Source organism: Bombus fervidus, chromosome 15, assembly GCF_041682495.2.
Source record: "Bombus fervidus isolate BK054 chromosome 15, iyBomFerv1, whole genome shotgun sequence".
In the NCBI taxonomy this organism is placed as follows: Eukaryota; Metazoa; Arthropoda; class Insecta; order Hymenoptera; family Apidae; genus Bombus; species Bombus fervidus.
In genome coordinates, this window is record NC_091531.1 from 3904589 (window position 1) to 3922372 (window position 17784).

Consider the following 17784-nt stretch of genomic DNA (forward strand, 5'->3'; position numbering starts at 1 on the left):
AATCCTTAGGTGACAAATATATAGCGGCAGGAGACTTTAATTCAAAGCACACATTATGGGGTTCGAGAATTAACACGCCGAGAGGTAGAACATTAGAAAAATACATTAGAAACAGCAACCTCAACGTACTATCTACGGGAAAACCAACGTACTGGCCGACAGACCCCAATAAAATACCTGACCTGTTGGATTTTGCAGTAACAAAAGTGCTAAATGTAAGCAAATTATAAATAACAACCAGCCTCGAGCTTAACTCCGACCATACACCAATTATAATAGAATATACAAGCAAACCACTACTTTATAACAAGTCAGAGTCGCTTTGCAATAAAACCACCAACTGGCAAACTTTCAAAGAGCTGATCGAAAACAACATCAACTGCAATATCCCGTTGAAAACACCTGAACACATTGAGCAGGCAGTAGCAACTTTGACAGAAATAATACAGGAAGCAGCGTGGGCAACCACCACCTATGAAACAAATAGCAGGCGATCAAAAATTATTCCGCAGGACATCCTAGACAAAATCAGGGAAAAAAGAAAAGCGAAAGCAAAATGGCAAAAACAGAGAACACGAGAAAACAAGAAAAACCTAAATAAACTTGCAAAGGAACTAAAGAATAAAATAAGGGAACCTCATAATAACGAATTCTCAAAATTCATCGAATCACTATCCGCGCATGAGAATACCGACTACTCCCTATGGAAAGTCACTAACAAAATTAAGAAAACGATAAAAACAATCCCAGCAATCAGAAAAATGGACAACACATGGGCCAGAACCAACGAAGAACAGGCAGAAGAATTCTCAAAGCACCTACAAAATATATTTTCGCCGTATGAAATTAATAACAGCATCCCTGGATGGCAAACAAACGAAGAAGTGGAAAATGCCAGCAACACAACTGATAAACGCTGCACCATACTCAGCACAACAGCGCAAGAAGTTACAAACTTACTTGAGGCAACAAAGATAAGTAAAGCACCAGGATTTGACTTGATTAATGGGAAAATCTTAAAAAACCTTCCCCCAAAGGCAATAAGACTAACAACGATAATATTTAACGCAATTCTAAGAATACAGTACTTTCCTACACTATGGAAAATAGCACAGATAGTAATGTTACCCAAACCAAACAAAAACCCACATTTAACTGCATCCTACAGGCCGATATCATTACTACCTGCGTTTTCCAAATTATTAGAGAAAATAATATATAACCGCTTAAAATCAACAATAGAAAAAGAAAAACTAATACCGAACCATCAATTTGGATTCAGGAATAAACACTCCACAATAGAACAAATGCATAGACTCATCAATGAAATCTTACAGTCGCTTGAAGCAAAACTACTGCACAGCACACTTTATGGATATCGAAAAAGCATTCGACAAAGTTAACCATGAAAAACTTCTTTAAACAATCAAAAAGCAATTTCGCGAACAAATCTACAAACTACTCAAATCTTACTTAAACAACAGAACCTTTGTAGTAAAAATAAATGATGCATACTCTGAAATTAAGGACATCAAGGCAGGAGTACCGCAAGGAAGTGTCTTAGGACCAATATTATACACACTATACACGGCAAATATACCAACAACTGTCAACAGCAAAACACTGACGTTTGCGGACGATACGGCCATACTAGTGAGGCATGCAAATCCAGAAACGGCCGCCGCACTACTACAAGAACACATTACAAAAATAAAAAAATGGCTGCAAAACAAACAAATAAAAGCGAACACCAGCAAGTGCAACCACATAACATTTACATTTAGAAAAGGAAAAACACCAGATATCCAACTGAACGGCGCCCACATAGCACAAACAAAGCAAGTCAAATATCTAGGAATACATTTAGACACACACCTTACATGGAAGCACCATATAAAATCAATAATAAACAGAATAAGTGCAAAAAGGAAGCAGATGTACTGGTTAATCAACAGAAAATCTAAATTAAGCATAATGAATGAACTAATTATATACAAAACAATAATCAAACCAATCTGGACTTACGGAGTCCCATTATGGGGAACGGCAGCAATGAGTCACATAAGCAAAATAGAAATAGAGCAAGCAAAAATTTTAAGGACATTAGTTAACGTTCCATGGTACGTCAGAAATGAAGACCTACGAAAAGATCTAAAAATTCCAACAGTCAAAGAGGAAATCGCTAGATACGTAAAAAAGTACGAAGAAAGACTTGCAGCACACCCAAACCAGCTGGTTGCTGAAACAAATAAAACCAAAATAGAAAGAAGACTGAAGAGGAAGCATCCCGCAGACCTCGCAATAGAGATGCAATAGGAAACCTAGAAGATGGAACCCCGCTGGGGGTAACCATCCACATGCTATATTTTTATTCTTTAAGCTATAATATTTTACCAAATGTCCTTCTGGATAAATTGTAAAAATTTAAACAAATAATCAATAAAAAAAAAAAACTTTCTGGACGACCTTCGTGTTTCTCAGTAACCGATGCCTTTTTCCGCACTCAATATTTAGATACATATTTTATTAGCTCGTACGTAACGTATTCTTTCCTTTATTCGATCGAGCGAATTCTGATAAGAAATTAGAATAAATAAGAATTTAGCGTGAAAGTAATAGTGTTGCAACTATCGAAACAAATAAAAATAATTAATTAAAAATCTCGGCAGTGATATAACTGCAACAGAATTAACAACAATATATGGTGTTGGGAAAGCCACGATCACAAGACGTTAAAAAACAAAAACAGAACACTGAAGATTATCCAAAGCATGTAGATACCTTTGATGCTGGTAGCAAAAATGGAAAACCCTTAACCTCAATTGATTCATCAGTTTAGGTACGTACCTAAATATCGAGACCAAAAGAGTCGTTCTTTCGGATCCAGCGTTTTTTGAAACATGTAAGCAACGCAACTCCAAAGTTGTTTATTTTTCGATGGTATTGGCACGGTCAGATTCAAGCGACACATTTCATTATAATAGTCCTGTTCTATGCAAATGCATTTTTCAATTTGTTCGTTCCATTCGACCACGATATTATCGGTTAATGATGTTTGCCATTGTGAATTTATCTACATTTCAAATCAAGCGGTTGAAAATGTTCATATCTATATAATATAATGTCATGTGACAGATGTGTTATTACGTGTGTTGTTAAACGGTTATAGCAAAATATGATATACGAGATCAGCGTTGACAAAGATATGTTGCTACTATACAAAATATTAGGTTGTCCCAAGAGTTTTTTTTTTTTTTATTTGTTTGAATTTTTACAATTTGTCCAGAAGGACATTTGGTAAAATATTATATCTTAGTGAATAAAAAAAATAAAAATAAAATCATCGTACCATCATCGTGTTTGCTAGGTTATATCCTTTGTGAGGTCTGTTGGTTTTTTTTTTTCTTTTAATTATTTATTTTGATTTTACAATTTGTCCAGAAGGACATTTGGTAAAGTATTATATCTAGATGGAGGTGAATAAAAAAAGAAAAACAAAATAAAATATAGTATGTGGGTGGCTACCCCCAGCGGGGTACCATCATCGTGTTTGCTAGGTTATATCCTTTGTGAGGTCTGTTGGGTGTTTCCTTTTTAGCCTTCTTTCAATGTTTGTTGTGTTGATCGTTTCTGCTACCAGCCGGTTCGGGTGCGTTGCTATTCTTTCTCTGTACCTACTTGCGAGTCTGTTAATCTCCTCCTTGATCGTTGGTATTCCCAGGTCTTTCAGAATGTCCTCGTTTCTAACGTACCATGGGGCGTTTACTATGGTTCTAAGTATTTTTGCTTGCATTGTTTCAAATTTGGTTATATGGCTCATTGCTGCTGTTCTCCATAGCGGGATTCCGTAGGTCCAGATTGGTTTTATGATTGATTTGTATAATCTTAATTTGTTTTCAGTGCTTAATTTGGATTTTCGACTTGTTAGCCAGTGCATTTGTCTCCTTGCTGTCTGTATTTTGTCTATTATTGATTTGATGTGCTGTTTCCATGTGAGTTGTGTATCTATGTGTAGCCCTAGGTATTTGACTTGCCTATTTTGTATTATTTGCGTGCCATTCAGGAAGATGTTTGGTGGTATCTGTTTTCGCAGTGTGAATGTGATGTGATTGCATTTATTAGGGTTAGCTTTGATTTGTTTAGCTTGTGGCCACTTTTCTATTTTTGTGATATGTTTTTGTAATATTGCGACTGCTGTTACTGGGTTAGTGTGCCTGACTAGTACAGCTGTGTCGTCCGCGAATGTCAGTATTTTGCTATTTGTAGTTGTTGGTATGTTGGCCGTGTAGAGTGTGTATAGTATTGGTCCTAAGACGCTTCCTTGCGTGTCCCAAGAGTGTCTTTCTTTTACAAAACGTATCTTTTACAGCATCTTTATACAAGCATGAAACCTAATCTGCCAAATGTTATGGTCTTTATCTTAATAGAGCAAAATGAATCATTAAATCACGACAATTGATTAAATAATATAAAACAAAGAATGTTATGCATCTATTATTTCCTTATAAAACGAAAGAAACTTTTGGGCCAACCTAATATAAATACATCAGGAATATTTACATATTACAGACAAATAGCATTAAATATTTTTTACGTCCACAATTTCAATAAATGAGGTAGGTCGCAAAAGTATTATGATACATTCTGACTACCATGAAATGTAAATATTTATCATACCGGCTTATCTCGTATATCGATTTTCTTTTTTATTATTATTCTTTAACGATGTTTCCAGTGGCGCATGTTTATATGACATCTTTTACTCATCTTGACAGCTAGAACCTACTGGCAACGTATGCAATCATACATTGTTTTTTAAATTAAATTACTGTCTCGATATAGCGTCAACGCGTTTTATACGTACTTGAATAATAAAGTCGCCCATTTTTGATTGAAAGATAATCCAAAAGCTTCGATGGGAAGGCGAGAGACACGCCACTGTGACTGATAGATAAGCTATTTTAGTACCTTCTTTGACTACGATTGAATTTTGATTTAAAAATAATCTCCGAGGTATCTTCCTTAAACGTAGCTCAGACCATCGCGTCTGTTTCAAAGTATCTATAAAATAATTGCATCTTTAGATCCAAGTATATTAAAAATTATTATTCGAATTGTAATATGTCAAAGAAAAATATACATATATTGTGCATGTATAACGTAATGCTGTATAACAGCTTTTCTGTAACATGTTATATACAGAGTACGGCCGAATAACATGTACAAGCGGGTACGAGGTGATTTCTTATGAAAAAATAAGAATAAAATATGGAATAAAATTTTGTCATTTAAGATTTAGTTTACGACAAAACCGAGTTTGAAAATTTATCAAGTATACTTGAACATGGCTAATTGCAGACTGCCCAGTACTAAATAGTCGACAGGAGGTCGTTCTACGTGTGAAAATAAATCGAAAATGCAGAATAAAATTTGTCCTCAAGACGCTTTGTTTCCGAGAAAAATAAATTTGAAAATTTATCAATCGCGTGTACTAAACACGTTCTGAACTAAACACGTTCGAACTTTATTTCCTTGAAAATGGTGCTCCGAACGGAAAAATTTTATTCTACATTTTCGACTTATTTTTACACGTAGAACAACCTCCTGTCGATTATTTAGCACCGCCCAGTCTGGAATTAGCCATGTTTAAGTATGCTTGATAAATTTTCAAATTCGATTTTCTCGAAAACTAAACCTTAAAAGAAAAAATTTTATTCCACATTTTGTTCTTATTTTTTCATAAGGAATCACCTTATTTCCGCTTGTACATGTTATTCGGCCGCATCCTGTGAAGCTACACAGTCTCGATGTCTAAAATTTAATCTACAAGCAACGTTCAAATATTTATAATCATCGTTTAGTTATCAATTTATAATAATGTCTGGGAAGTAAGTTTACTTACTCGGTTTAGTTGGTCGCTCTTCCGACGCCCAAATTTCGTATTCCGTCGAATTTTCATACGGTACATTAATAGTTAGAGTTTTTTCGACTGCTTGGTACAGCTTGCTGCATATCGTATATTCATTCGCAATTCCTAAACAGTCGGCTTGACCTTCCAAAATGAACACTTGATTCTTGCTAAAATGAGGACCAATCGTCGATCCACAAAACAGTAAATAAGCTGTTGAGAAAGCACGCTGGTAATTGCAATAAAATCGAAACTAAAATAACGTTCCTCGCATTAAGAATAATAAGTTTTGAGTTACGTAGGATACAGGAAAGGGAAGATAATTAAAACCTTCTAAATGTTAATCAAATTCTATTTCATGCTGAAGAGGAAAGTAGTTACCTTTAGTCTCCTTTATTTTCTTAGCGTGGAATTGTATCTTTATTATGGCAGTACCGTGGCTGTTAAGATTGATGATCGGTTGTGACGAAACTATTGTAAAAAATTCATTATCGTTGTCAAAAAACAATAGCAAGAAACCGACGCTGTGTACAGTTGGATTTGTGAAATTTAGTTGCCTGGTTACAGTCTCAGTCAAGGGACAGCTAAATTTAATCTGCAAACATTGTTAAGCTTCAGATTTCCATAAAAATTGTATCCTTACAAAAGTAGATGTTCGCCTACCTTAGCCCTAGGGGTATACGTTGGCAGTACGTTAAATAAATATCTAATCAACATCAACATCTTAACACAGTTTGGATAGATGATTTCCAATGGTGAAATTACAAAACCAAGTCGTATCTTCTTCCACGCATTTGTCACGCAAATAGCATTGTGCAGTGCCTTCCATAATAAAGTGCATATATTGGTAATTTTTATGAACGTGTATTCTTTAATGAGACTATCGTGAGTGTAGTAGTAAAACTTGAAACCAATCCGAAAATGTACAGAGAAGTTACAGGACATTTTGTGCAAACACTTATCGTTAGTGAATAATTAGCACTTTGAGGACCGTATGCTCTGATAAGTATATAGCCTGAATTACATTTCAATTTACATTTCGATTCGATGTACATTTATTGAATTATATAGGTGCAATATTATTCCACAAACTTCCTCCAGGTTTCACGCAACTTGAACCTGCAAAACTCCCATCCTTCCAGAACCTCTCAGGTTTTTCGGCGAAAAACTTTCCAATATGATTTTTTACGTTGATTAAATTCCTTAAAAATCGGAACGAACTTTACGAGCGACCAATATTATATCTAATATATTAATAATGGTTTCGTATTATCCGAGCATGTAGTTTAAAAACACAATCGTAACATTCTGTTTATAGCATCTAGTGCTTTTTTTACTATTTTAGTAAGAAGTAAGTAAGACGCGAATTCGCGTCTCCAGTCCGCAAAGTGTTAGTATACAGAGCAAAATAATTTTAAATGTACAATTAGCGCTAAAAATCGTCTCGTTAAATATTGTGACTCATGAATATAGTTATATGTATATATACATTTTAATTAGTAACTAGTATTTAATAATTATTAACGAATAATTGCCTGTTCAAATACTTTGCTGATCTTTACAAAGTATATGTTTTCAGTAAATGTTTTGTAACTTTTATACATTTGCTTTGTATACATTTTCAGATCAGTTACAAATTTGACCAGTATAATCACGATGGTCGTGTCTCGTTACGAATAACAATATTATAAATATTGTAAAATACTAAAAAAAAATATAATATTTTGTATAACATATACGTAATAAGCTTCGAATGCTTTCGTCAGCCACTGTGCGCGTGTGTGGTTCCACAAATGGCGCTTCAAAATAAATGTAAATAAATCCAGTCATATAACTTTCACGCTGCGAAAACAATCCTGCCCACAGGTGACCATAAATAATATTCCAATTCCAAACAAAGATACAGTTAGATATCTGGGCATGATTCTAGACAGAAGAATGACATGGAAACGGCACATCGTAGATAAATCCAAAGAACTGAAAACAAAACTAAAAATATTTTACTGACTCATTGGCAGACGCTCCAACTTAAACATGCAGAGTAAAATAATGCTATATAGAGCCATACTAAAACCTGGAACAGCGAGTAATTCCAACAAGAAATTCTCCAACGATTCCAATCAAAAACTCTAAGATCCTTAATAGATGCACTATGGTATATTACCAAGGAAACAATACATCTCGACCTTAAGATACCCACAGTCAAAGAAAAAATATCCAAGTTCAGAAACAGATATAATATAAGAGTTAACAGTCACCAAAACCTATTAGTTACCCAATTACTTGACAGGACGGATCAGATCCGCAGACTAAGAAGACAATACCCTTTAGATTGAAGCATTAGATTCAACTAGAACCAAACATACTATAAACTGTTGTAATCCAAGTTACAGTACCACGCCAAAATAATTTAATTATAATTCTCTATGAGAATTGATTATAAATAGTCTACCAAATAAAAAAAAAAAAAAAAAAAAAAAACTGTACGCGCGCTGTATTACCTCCTCGTAACTCCGTGGACGGATATAAATTCCACTCAAGTCTTCCTCAATGAGAAAAGGACAGTAAGCACCTGTGACAGCAATTAAGACAAGAGAATCCGATAAATCTCTGTCGAAATTTTCGATGTTTCGAGCCTCCGCCACGTCTTTACTCTCATCGGGATTTAAAACCACGCGACGATCGGTCATCCATTCTTGTTTACGTGCCTCTTCGTAATGCCGACGCAACCATTCCAACAAGAATGATTCATCAAAAGAATAATTATTGTCAGGTGACTTGAACGATATTTCTGTGCTGATGTTCCTAATCATCGTATTGTGAGTTTCGTATTGCTTGCGGAAGCTGGAACATTCAAACGAGTACTTCTCAATCGACTGATTTTCCGATTAACTTTTGCAATTCTTAGAGCAAAAATTATGCTACGCGTAGGGATCCTACTGCATCCTGGAATAATTTTTCCACGCCGTAATTTTCCATAAATACGTAAAAATCCGCTGCCTAATAACGACAGACACATTAAAGGGAAGAAGAAATTACATGAGAAAGTAAGTTTTAAACTTTGTGACAATTAGTTGTAGTCAGTAGCTGACAATTTGTTTGAAGGCAACGTCTGATATATGTATAAATTTAAACGAACCTCGATATAGAAGGCGCTGCAGATGCTCGTTGAATAGTAGATCGTCTGGAAGATTGCGGGGTGAACGAAGGCGAAGATTCGTCTTTACCTTTGTTCTCAGGAAAGAGCGGTAATACGAAACATTTGTACGTTTGTAAGATCACATCTAGCCAGCATTGTTTGCTACGACATTCGAACTTGAGCGGTGACAATTTTTCTTGCATCGACAATTCTATTCCCGATCTTCGTGTATGGGCCTGGAATATATATTTCTTGAGAATCAAGAAAGAATAAAAGAAGGATTTCTCGATCAGGTATAGTAAACATTTGCTATAAAAACACAAAATACAAACTTTGTTTTCAGTTAGTTATAATAATACTAAAAGTTTTATATAATTCTATTTTCTCTTCTGTTACGACCGTTCGCGGAGAGACGCGGTCGCGAGGAAAACGCGTCAGCGAGAGGCGTAAATTCTCGCTACGATTCGGTTAATCGACACCGCGAAAGAGTCGTTCCCCTTGTTTCGATTAGGATAATAGAGGTAGTTAATTGAAATCAACACTGCGTTAACAGGTTAATATGATATATATATATTCAACAATGGATTACACAATATTATGAACGTCACAAGTATTTGACGATGAATACAGTTAATGCGTTACAGAAGTATGACTCGACTTGACGATATCTCCCGATGAGATAGTTAGACTTTACGAAACGGATTGATTTAAAAGTAGAAACGTGTTAGACTTGTTGATTGTTCGGACGACGACAACTGAATACGCTGAGAGTGACGATGCTGTGTCAGAGGAGAGCTAGGAAAGGGTGTGTCTAGCACACGGGATCATCGGATTTGTTGATGACAGTTTTTGACCAGGAAAGTGAGGGTAATAGACATTGTTTCTACTGGCTATTACGATTGTTGGTGGATTAGGAGGGGCCTTACCGCCCTCGATAGAAAGTTGATGGTGGAAAGCATCGCACGTGTGAAAAAGAACTAATTTTAAAGTGTTTTCCGAACACAAACCAGAGATCTTAGAAAATGCTTTCGTAGGAAAGATCCTTGTTCGACCTGAGAGACTTTAGTTGGAATTTTCTAAGATTTATGGTCGGTCCTTGAGATTCTTTAGAGTACGCAATAAGGATGTGCAGACATATGGTTGCCATCCCGCTCGCGATGCAAGGCGCGGTCCAGGTAGAGAGTCGGACGACGTAACATACTCTCCCCGTTGAGAGGTTCCCGATCAAATGATATGGTTGATGTCGTGAGGTGGGTTTCTCGTCAGACGTTGTCGCTATTGATTGTGTCGGAGTCGTCTGGCGTCGATCGGCTTGGTAGTGGTACCAATCGCTTGATGCTCCGATCCAGGGTGCTCGTTGCAGTTCGAACGGTAGCCGTTCGTATGATGCCGTCTGCGCCGGGCTGGACCTTGATTATTCTGCCCAATGGCCATTGCATTGGGGGAACGTTGTCTTCTCAACTCTCAGGAGGACGATGGAGCCTTCTCGAATGCCGTGGCTGCCCTTTCTCCATTTATTACGTATGGTCAATTCATTGAGATACTCCCGATGCCAGCGACGCCAAAAATGCTGTTTAATCTGTTGAATGTGCTGCCAGCTGGAGAGGCGATTGGTTGGAGTGTCTGTGAAATCTCGATCCCGCAAACCAGTTAGTGAGTCTCCGATAAGGAAGTGACCGGGAGTAAGGATCAGGAGATCGTTCGGATCTGTGGATATCGGAGTCAGTGGACGGGAATTGAGGACCGATTCGATTTCGATGATGAGGGTGTTTAAGCCTTCGAATGACAGAAGCTCATTACCTGCGACACGTTTGAGGTGTCGTTTGAAGGATTTCACGGCAGCCTCCCACAGCCCGCCGAAGTGCGGTGAGTTGGGAGGAATGAAGTGCCATTCGATCTGCCGATCGGCTAAAAAGGCCTGAACCTTTACCTTGTGATTGTCGGACCGTAGGAGGTTTCGGAGTTCCCGCAGCTCGTTGTTGGCGCCGACGAAGTTGGTGCCGTTATCAGAGTAGATACTCGAACAGAGTCCTCGGCGAGCAATGAATCTTCGTAGAGCAGCAATGAAGGCCTCGCTGGTGAGATCACTGACCGACTCGATGTGGACTGCTTTCACTGAGAGACATATGAAAATTGCCACGTACGCCTTTATTTTGCGTCGGTTGCGATCCCTTCGCTCCTTGATGAAAAATGGTCCGCAATAATCGATTCCGACGTTGGTGAACGGCCGCGATTCCGTTGTTCGTGCGGCTGGGAGGTCCCCCATTACGTAATCCACTGGAGGTGGATTAGCACGGCAACAACGAACGCACTTCTTCACCGTGCTCCAAACTTGACAGCGGCCGTCGATAGGCCAATAGGATCTTCAGAGGGCATATAGGGTAGCTTGGGTTCCGGCATGGAGATTTAGAAGGTGCTCGTGCTCGATTATGAGCGCGGTGGTTGTCGATTTGGGCAGGATGATTGGGTGCCTTTGATTGATAGGTAGTGTTGAGTGACTGAGTCGGCCTCCGACTCGTAGCATCCCGTCCTTGTCCAGAAATGGATTGAGTCGCTGTAGTTTTCCTTTCACTGTGGAATTTCGATTTGTTTGGAGGTCGCGGATTACGTCTGGAAAATAGCATAGTTGCAACAGTATGATTAACTTATTATGCGCAATGGTTAAGTCATGCATGGTCAGAGGGTTCCCTCGATCCTGTTTTTGTCGCCATCGTAGGCAACGAGCGATGATTCTGATAAGTTTTGGCCACAAGGAGAATCTCTCTAGTAGACTGCGGTCGGCGGGAGTCAACAGGTTGCCTTTTTCTGCTCTGGTATCTCGGTTAGTGGTGGGGGGCTCCATGTCGGCCAGCATTCTTCAGGTTGTCGGAGCCATTCCGGCCCCTCTTGCCAAATGGTTGATCGCAGAAAATCTTCAGGTGATTGACCTCGGGATATGAGGTCGGCAGAGTTGTCCGTGGTGGGAATGTGACGCCAATCTGAGGTGTGAGTCTTACCTTGAATATCTGCTACTCGATTAGCGACAAAAGTTTTCAACATATGGGGCGATGTATTAATCCAATGAATTACGATGGTGGAGTCCGTCCAGTAAACGGTCCGAGAGATATTGTTTCGTAACGCCTGAAGTACTGCGGTGGTCAATGACGTGAGAAGAAGTGCTCCACTCAGTTCCAGTCTTGGAATGGCTAGCGATTTGAGCGGAGCTACCTTTGACTTCGCAGTGAGGAGTCGTGTCCAGACCTGGCCCTCCGCAGTGATCGTGCGAAGGTAAACACATGCCCCGTACGCCCTTTCGCTGGCGTCACAAAATCCATGTAACTCAATCTCCGTTGCGAATTTGACTATGGTTTTGTGTGGAAACCTTATGTTATTTAACAATGGCAACTGCGTATAGTATTTGCGCCACTCTGTGTGTAGATCGGCCGGAAGCGATTCGTCCCAATCGATCTTCAATGTCCAGATTTGTTGAAGTAGCAGCTTGGCTCGAATGATTACTGGTACAAGCAATTCAAGAGGGTCGTAAATTTTGGCGATTTCAGAGCTGATTGTTCTCTTCGTAATTTGACGGGTGAGGGGATTGACCTTGACGGAATACAGGATCGAATCGTCAGACGAATTCCAAACAACACCCAGAGTTTTTACGGTTTGTGATTCGCCGAGAAGAAGCTTGTCATTTATGTCCTGTTCTGAGAGTCCGTTTAACAGTTCCCGGTTATTCGACGCCCATTTTCGGATATTTAAACCGGCTGATCTAAGCAATTCTGTGAGTTCCGTTCTTAATGCTCGTGCCTCGATCTTTGTATCAACTCCTGTGAGGACATCGTCGACATAGAAATCTCGTTACAAGACTGCTACCGCCCGTGGATATCGGTGTCCCTCGTCGTCCGCCAATTGTTTGAGGCACCGAATGGCTAGATACGGGGCCGCTGAAAGCCCGAACGTCACTGTGTTGAGTTGATAGGTGTCAACTTCTCCCTTTGTGTTACGCCACAAAATCTGTTGAAATTTTCGGTCGTCTGGCCGCACAATAAATTGTCGATACATTTTTTCGATGTCGCCTGTAAGGACGTATTGATGCGAACGGAATCTCAGGAGAATGTAGAATAAGTCCTCTTGTAGTTTCGGTCCCGTATGAAGTATATCGTTTAAAGAAACGCCGGTGGTGGTCGGCGCCGATCCGTCAAACACGACTCGGAGCTTCGTCGTTTGACTGGATTCCTTGATTACGCCGTGATGTGGCAGATAGCATTCCTCACCTGATTGGTGATGTGATGTGATTTTTGTCATGTGACCCAATTCCAGATACTCCTGAATGATCGCCCAATATGCGGTTTCGAATTGTCGGTTTTGTTGGAATTGGCGATGGAGAGAGGCGAGTCGTTTCATCGCCATTGTCTTAGATGATCCGAGTGAGGGAAGTTTCTCGTTGAAGGGGAGTGCGACGATGTATCGCCCTTCGCTGGTGCGTTGGACGTGATTTTGGAAATGTTCCTCGCATCGTCGATCCGCCTCTGATACGTGTTTCGTTAGTGGTCCCTCGTCGAGTTCCCAAAAGCGGGTGAGGTCCGTTTCAAGATTTGCCGTGAAAGACTCTTGCGGTCGATTGGAGGAGTGGGCTCCCCCCGATGACCCAACCGAATTGTGTTTTTTGCAGGCGCAGATCGGGGCCTGTTGGTGGATTGAGATTGATTTGACCGACACATAATGACGCAACTGTGGGCCCTGAGCTTATCAAGATATCGATTGGGGCTGGTAAATGAAATGTTGGGTCAGCCAGTTGGATATTCTTAGGTATCGGGATCGTTGATCGGTCTATGGGTTGATAAGGGATGGATGTCGAGATTGTCGGTATGACAAGGAACGTTAGGGCGCGTTGGTAGCTTTTGTTAGTAGATGTGATTGTGGCTGTAATAAAGCGATTTGAAGTCATTGACAAGGTATCCAGGGCTCCGATTGGGATAGAACATTTATGTTGAGGAATTCCTAAGGAATTTGCGAGACGCTCGGTTATGAAATTTATGCTGGAGCCGGTGTCTAGCAACGCTCGACAGCGCACTGGCTGACCTCGGTCGTTTAATATGTTGATGCATGCTGTGATTAATAGATCGTTGGATAATGAGGTGGACGAATTTATGGTCGGTGAGTCGGTGTCCCTTGTTGCGTCTGTCTGTCTTTGTCATTGTGTAATTTGTCGTTGAGTATTGGTGAACTGACTAAGGAATGATGGAGTTGTTGGTATATCATTTGGATACGAGGATGGTTTTTTTCTCTTGATGGGAGGTGTTGTCGCGGGTGTGGGGTTGTTAGCGAGAGCCTGGTCCGGAGGCTAGGCGTTGGGTATATGCAAAAGAGTGTGGTGGCGTTGTCCGCATATACGACAGGAGCCGGCGGTACACTGCGAACGCGAGTGTCCTGTCATCAGGCAATTGATACACGCTGATATTTCTTCCGCGGCCGCACGGCGTTCGTCGATGGTGCGCTTCCTGAAGTCGTTGCAGGTCCAGATTTTGTGTGGTCTACGGCAAATTGGACAACGTGACGAAGACTGCGATGTGATAAACCGCGTGTGACCGCACGTTTGGCGTGTCGTTCTTGGAAGTTCTATGACTCGACACCGCTCGTTCAAAAATCTCAGGAATTCCTTGAACGTGGGGAATGGTGTGGATTTTATCCTATCCTTCCAAACTAGATCGGTTTCTCGATCTAATTTAGAGGTGCATAGATATAGTAGCACGGTATCTGCGGTCAGTTGTCCAAGGGATTCTAAGGCCTTGTAGTGCGATTCTAGCTTGGTCGTATAGGACTGTAAATCTCGGCGTGCTGTGCGCGAAAAGAAACCAATGTTGACTATCTCTTGCAGGTGTCTTTCAACGATTTTAGCGGGCCGGTTATATCTTTTTTCTAATATTTCCCACGCGACTGAATAATTGGCGGCCACGTTACTTAGCGAGGATATAGTGAGAGCCGCTTCATCCGTTAAACAGTAGCGGAGGTATGTTAGTCGTTTGCAGTCGTCAATGCGAGGGTTATCATGAACCGTGCAGCGAAATTGATGCGCGAAACCTGGCCAATCCTCATAGGCTCCCGAAAAGGTGGGTAATTGAATTTTCGGCAAGTTGACGGACTCTGGTAATGAGATGTTCGACAAGTTCGACGTAAGATTCCGGACGGTCGATTCTGATTGTTTGTTTGCGTTACTGATTATGGTAGTCGCTCTCCCGGTGACGACATAGAACGTCTGTTGTAAATCGATGCGGTCCTGCTGTGTTGTGCCCTCGTCACTATCGTCTAGTTCACATTGATTTTTTTTGAACGATGTGAATTCTACCTCTAATTCTTTCAGATTCCGTTGGATAGTATGTATAGGTGTCCCTTCCTCGTAATTATTAATTATCGTGCGAAATGCTTCCAACCCCTTTCTGAACCCTTCTCGTTGGAGTATCAATTGTTTCGTGCGCTCTTCCAGATTGGGATCCATGACTGATTTTGATGTTTTGAACGAGCTTACCTGGTGGTTGTGTTGTGGATGTTGGTTCGGTTATCGGTTGTTACTCGGTATTATGCGACAGGAGATTGAATGTGTTGATGATTTTCCAGCTGCGGCGGAGGACTGCGTGGTTGCGTTCTTCAATCGTCGAATTGTGTCTCTCCCAAGGTGACGGCCCCTTGACGTTACTGACTTCGCTGGAGGTAACGCTTCCGCTGCTGGTTATGTTGGATTCATGTGGCACTGTATGGTAGTGGGTGTCACTGGTTTGCACCTTTCACTTATCACTGAATCCGGCTCGAAGGACCAATGTTACGACCGTTCGCGGAGAGACGCGGTCGCGAGGAAAACGCGTCAGCGAGAGGCGTAAATTCTCGCTACGATTCGGTTAATCGACGCCGCGAAAGAGTCGTTCCCCTTGTTTCGATTAGGATAACAGGGGTAGTTAATTGAAATCAACACTGCGTTAACAGGTTAATATGATATATATATATTCAACAATGGATTACACAATATTATGAACGTCACAAGTATTTGACGATGAATACAGTTAATGCGTTACAGAAGTATGACCCGACTTGACGATATCTCCCGATGAGATAGTTAGACTTTACGAAACGGATTGATTTAAAGGTAGAAACGTGTTAGACTTGTTGATTGTTCGGACGACGACAACTCAATACGCTGAGAGTGACGATGCTGTGTCAGAGGAGAGCTAGGAAAGGGTGTGTCTAGCACACGGGATCATCGGATTTGTTGATGACAGTTTTTGGCCAGGAAAGTGAGGGTAATAGACATTGTTTCTATTGGCTATTACGATTGTTGGTGGATTAGGAGGGGCCTTACCGCCCTCGATAGAAAGTTGGTGGTGGGAAGCATCGCACGTGTGAAAAAGAACTAATTTTAAAGTGTTTTCCGGACACAAACCAGAGATCTTAGAAAATGCTTTCATAGGAAAGATCCTTGTTCGACCTGAGAGACTTTAGTTGGAATTTTCTAAGATTTATGGTCGGTCCTTGAGATTCTTTAGAGTACGCAATAAGGATGTGCAGACATATGGTTGCCATCCCGCTCGCGATGCGAGGCCCGGTCCAGGTAGAGAGTCGGCCGACGTAACACTTCTGTAATATATTTACTTTTAAAGCGTTGGAAATTTAGAATTTAGAATTTTTATTTTTGAATTTGACAGAAGAACTTTCCCTGCTTATATTAATTAATCCTTCCAGGATCGAATTCTTTTCTATGAGAAAATTTAGTGTTATAATTACTTTAGAACGTGAACTTTCTAGAAGAACGATGTATTCCTCGTAATTGAGTAAAAATTGCGGTTGAACGTGGCACAAGTAAGCCCCATACTTCGTCAAGAACTGAAGAATATTGTCGTAAAGATTATATATATAACTTATCCTGTCGATATCTTTTCCTGGCAGTTCTTTGCTGCGGAACGAAAATAGATTTACATACATGTGCATATACAGTACTACATTTACAGTACTACATTTATATACAGTATTACATTTTTATGTAAATAGAAACCTCAAAATAAAATTCAAACTTAAAATAATGGAAAATAGAAAAAAACAATTCGAGAAAAGAATTAACTACAAATACATTGTATTATATTATATTATACTAATATCGTTATATTCGATTTACATCGTTAGTTTCATAATACTCACAATCGTCCAATGTAATCATAAATTGTCGGCCCTATCAGCGATTCGAGTACGCTCACAAACCCTAATTCCGAGCCTTTCCGTGTTGCAGTTTCGAAATCTGTTGATTTCTTTGAATAATACTTGGACAGTGCCATTTTAATGCACAAAATGTCAGCATAAAAGTTAAACTTGAAAGGCCCACTGTGCATCCACTCTTCGGCGGCCTTTAGTGTTTGGTTCATATAAATTTCAAACTCGCTATAATTGAAATAACATATAAAGATAAAAAGGGAAACTATTCACAGCCGTTTTGAGGCAATTATAAAATATTTCTATTATGCTAAATTTCTTTCGCAGAAAATATGTTCAAATTAGAGATACAATTTGAAGAGGGGTGAATTTGCATGAAAAGGTAAGTTGAAAATGTAGAATAACAGTATTTTAGTACGGAGCTTTATTTCGGGATAAATCAATGTTGAAAATTCTTTGGCTATTCATACACTTACGCTTACCTATATCTGGGCTGATGATTATGAAAATGGTGTGAGTCTAAAACTTAAGGAAGTTGTGTTTTTAATTTATCTTACGTTAT

The 17784-nt window shown here is 39.8% G+C and overlaps 1 protein-coding gene across 1 annotated transcript in view; it reads right to left on the reverse strand.

Moving 5' to 3' along the window:
• Window positions 1–17784, reverse strand: part of LOC139994619 (cilia and flagella-associated protein 47) — a 34109-nt gene that overhangs the window by 6021 nt on the left and 10304 nt on the right. Inside the window, exons 19-27 of the mRNA XM_072017451.1 lie at window positions 17214–17450; window positions 16803–16971; window positions 9048–9283; window positions 8410–8752; window positions 6572–6730; window positions 6290–6503; window positions 5903–6121; window positions 4865–5061; window positions 2848–3073 (exon numbers count right to left, since the gene is read on the reverse strand). Of these exons, the coding sequence (XP_071873552.1) occupies window positions 2848–3073; window positions 4865–5061; window positions 5903–6121; window positions 6290–6503; window positions 6572–6730; window positions 8410–8752; window positions 9048–9283; window positions 16803–16971; window positions 17214–17450 (2000 nt within the window). The remainder of the gene's footprint in view (window positions 1–2847; window positions 3074–4864; window positions 5062–5902; window positions 6122–6289; window positions 6504–6571; window positions 6731–8409; window positions 8753–9047; window positions 9284–16802; window positions 16972–17213; window positions 17451–17784) is intronic.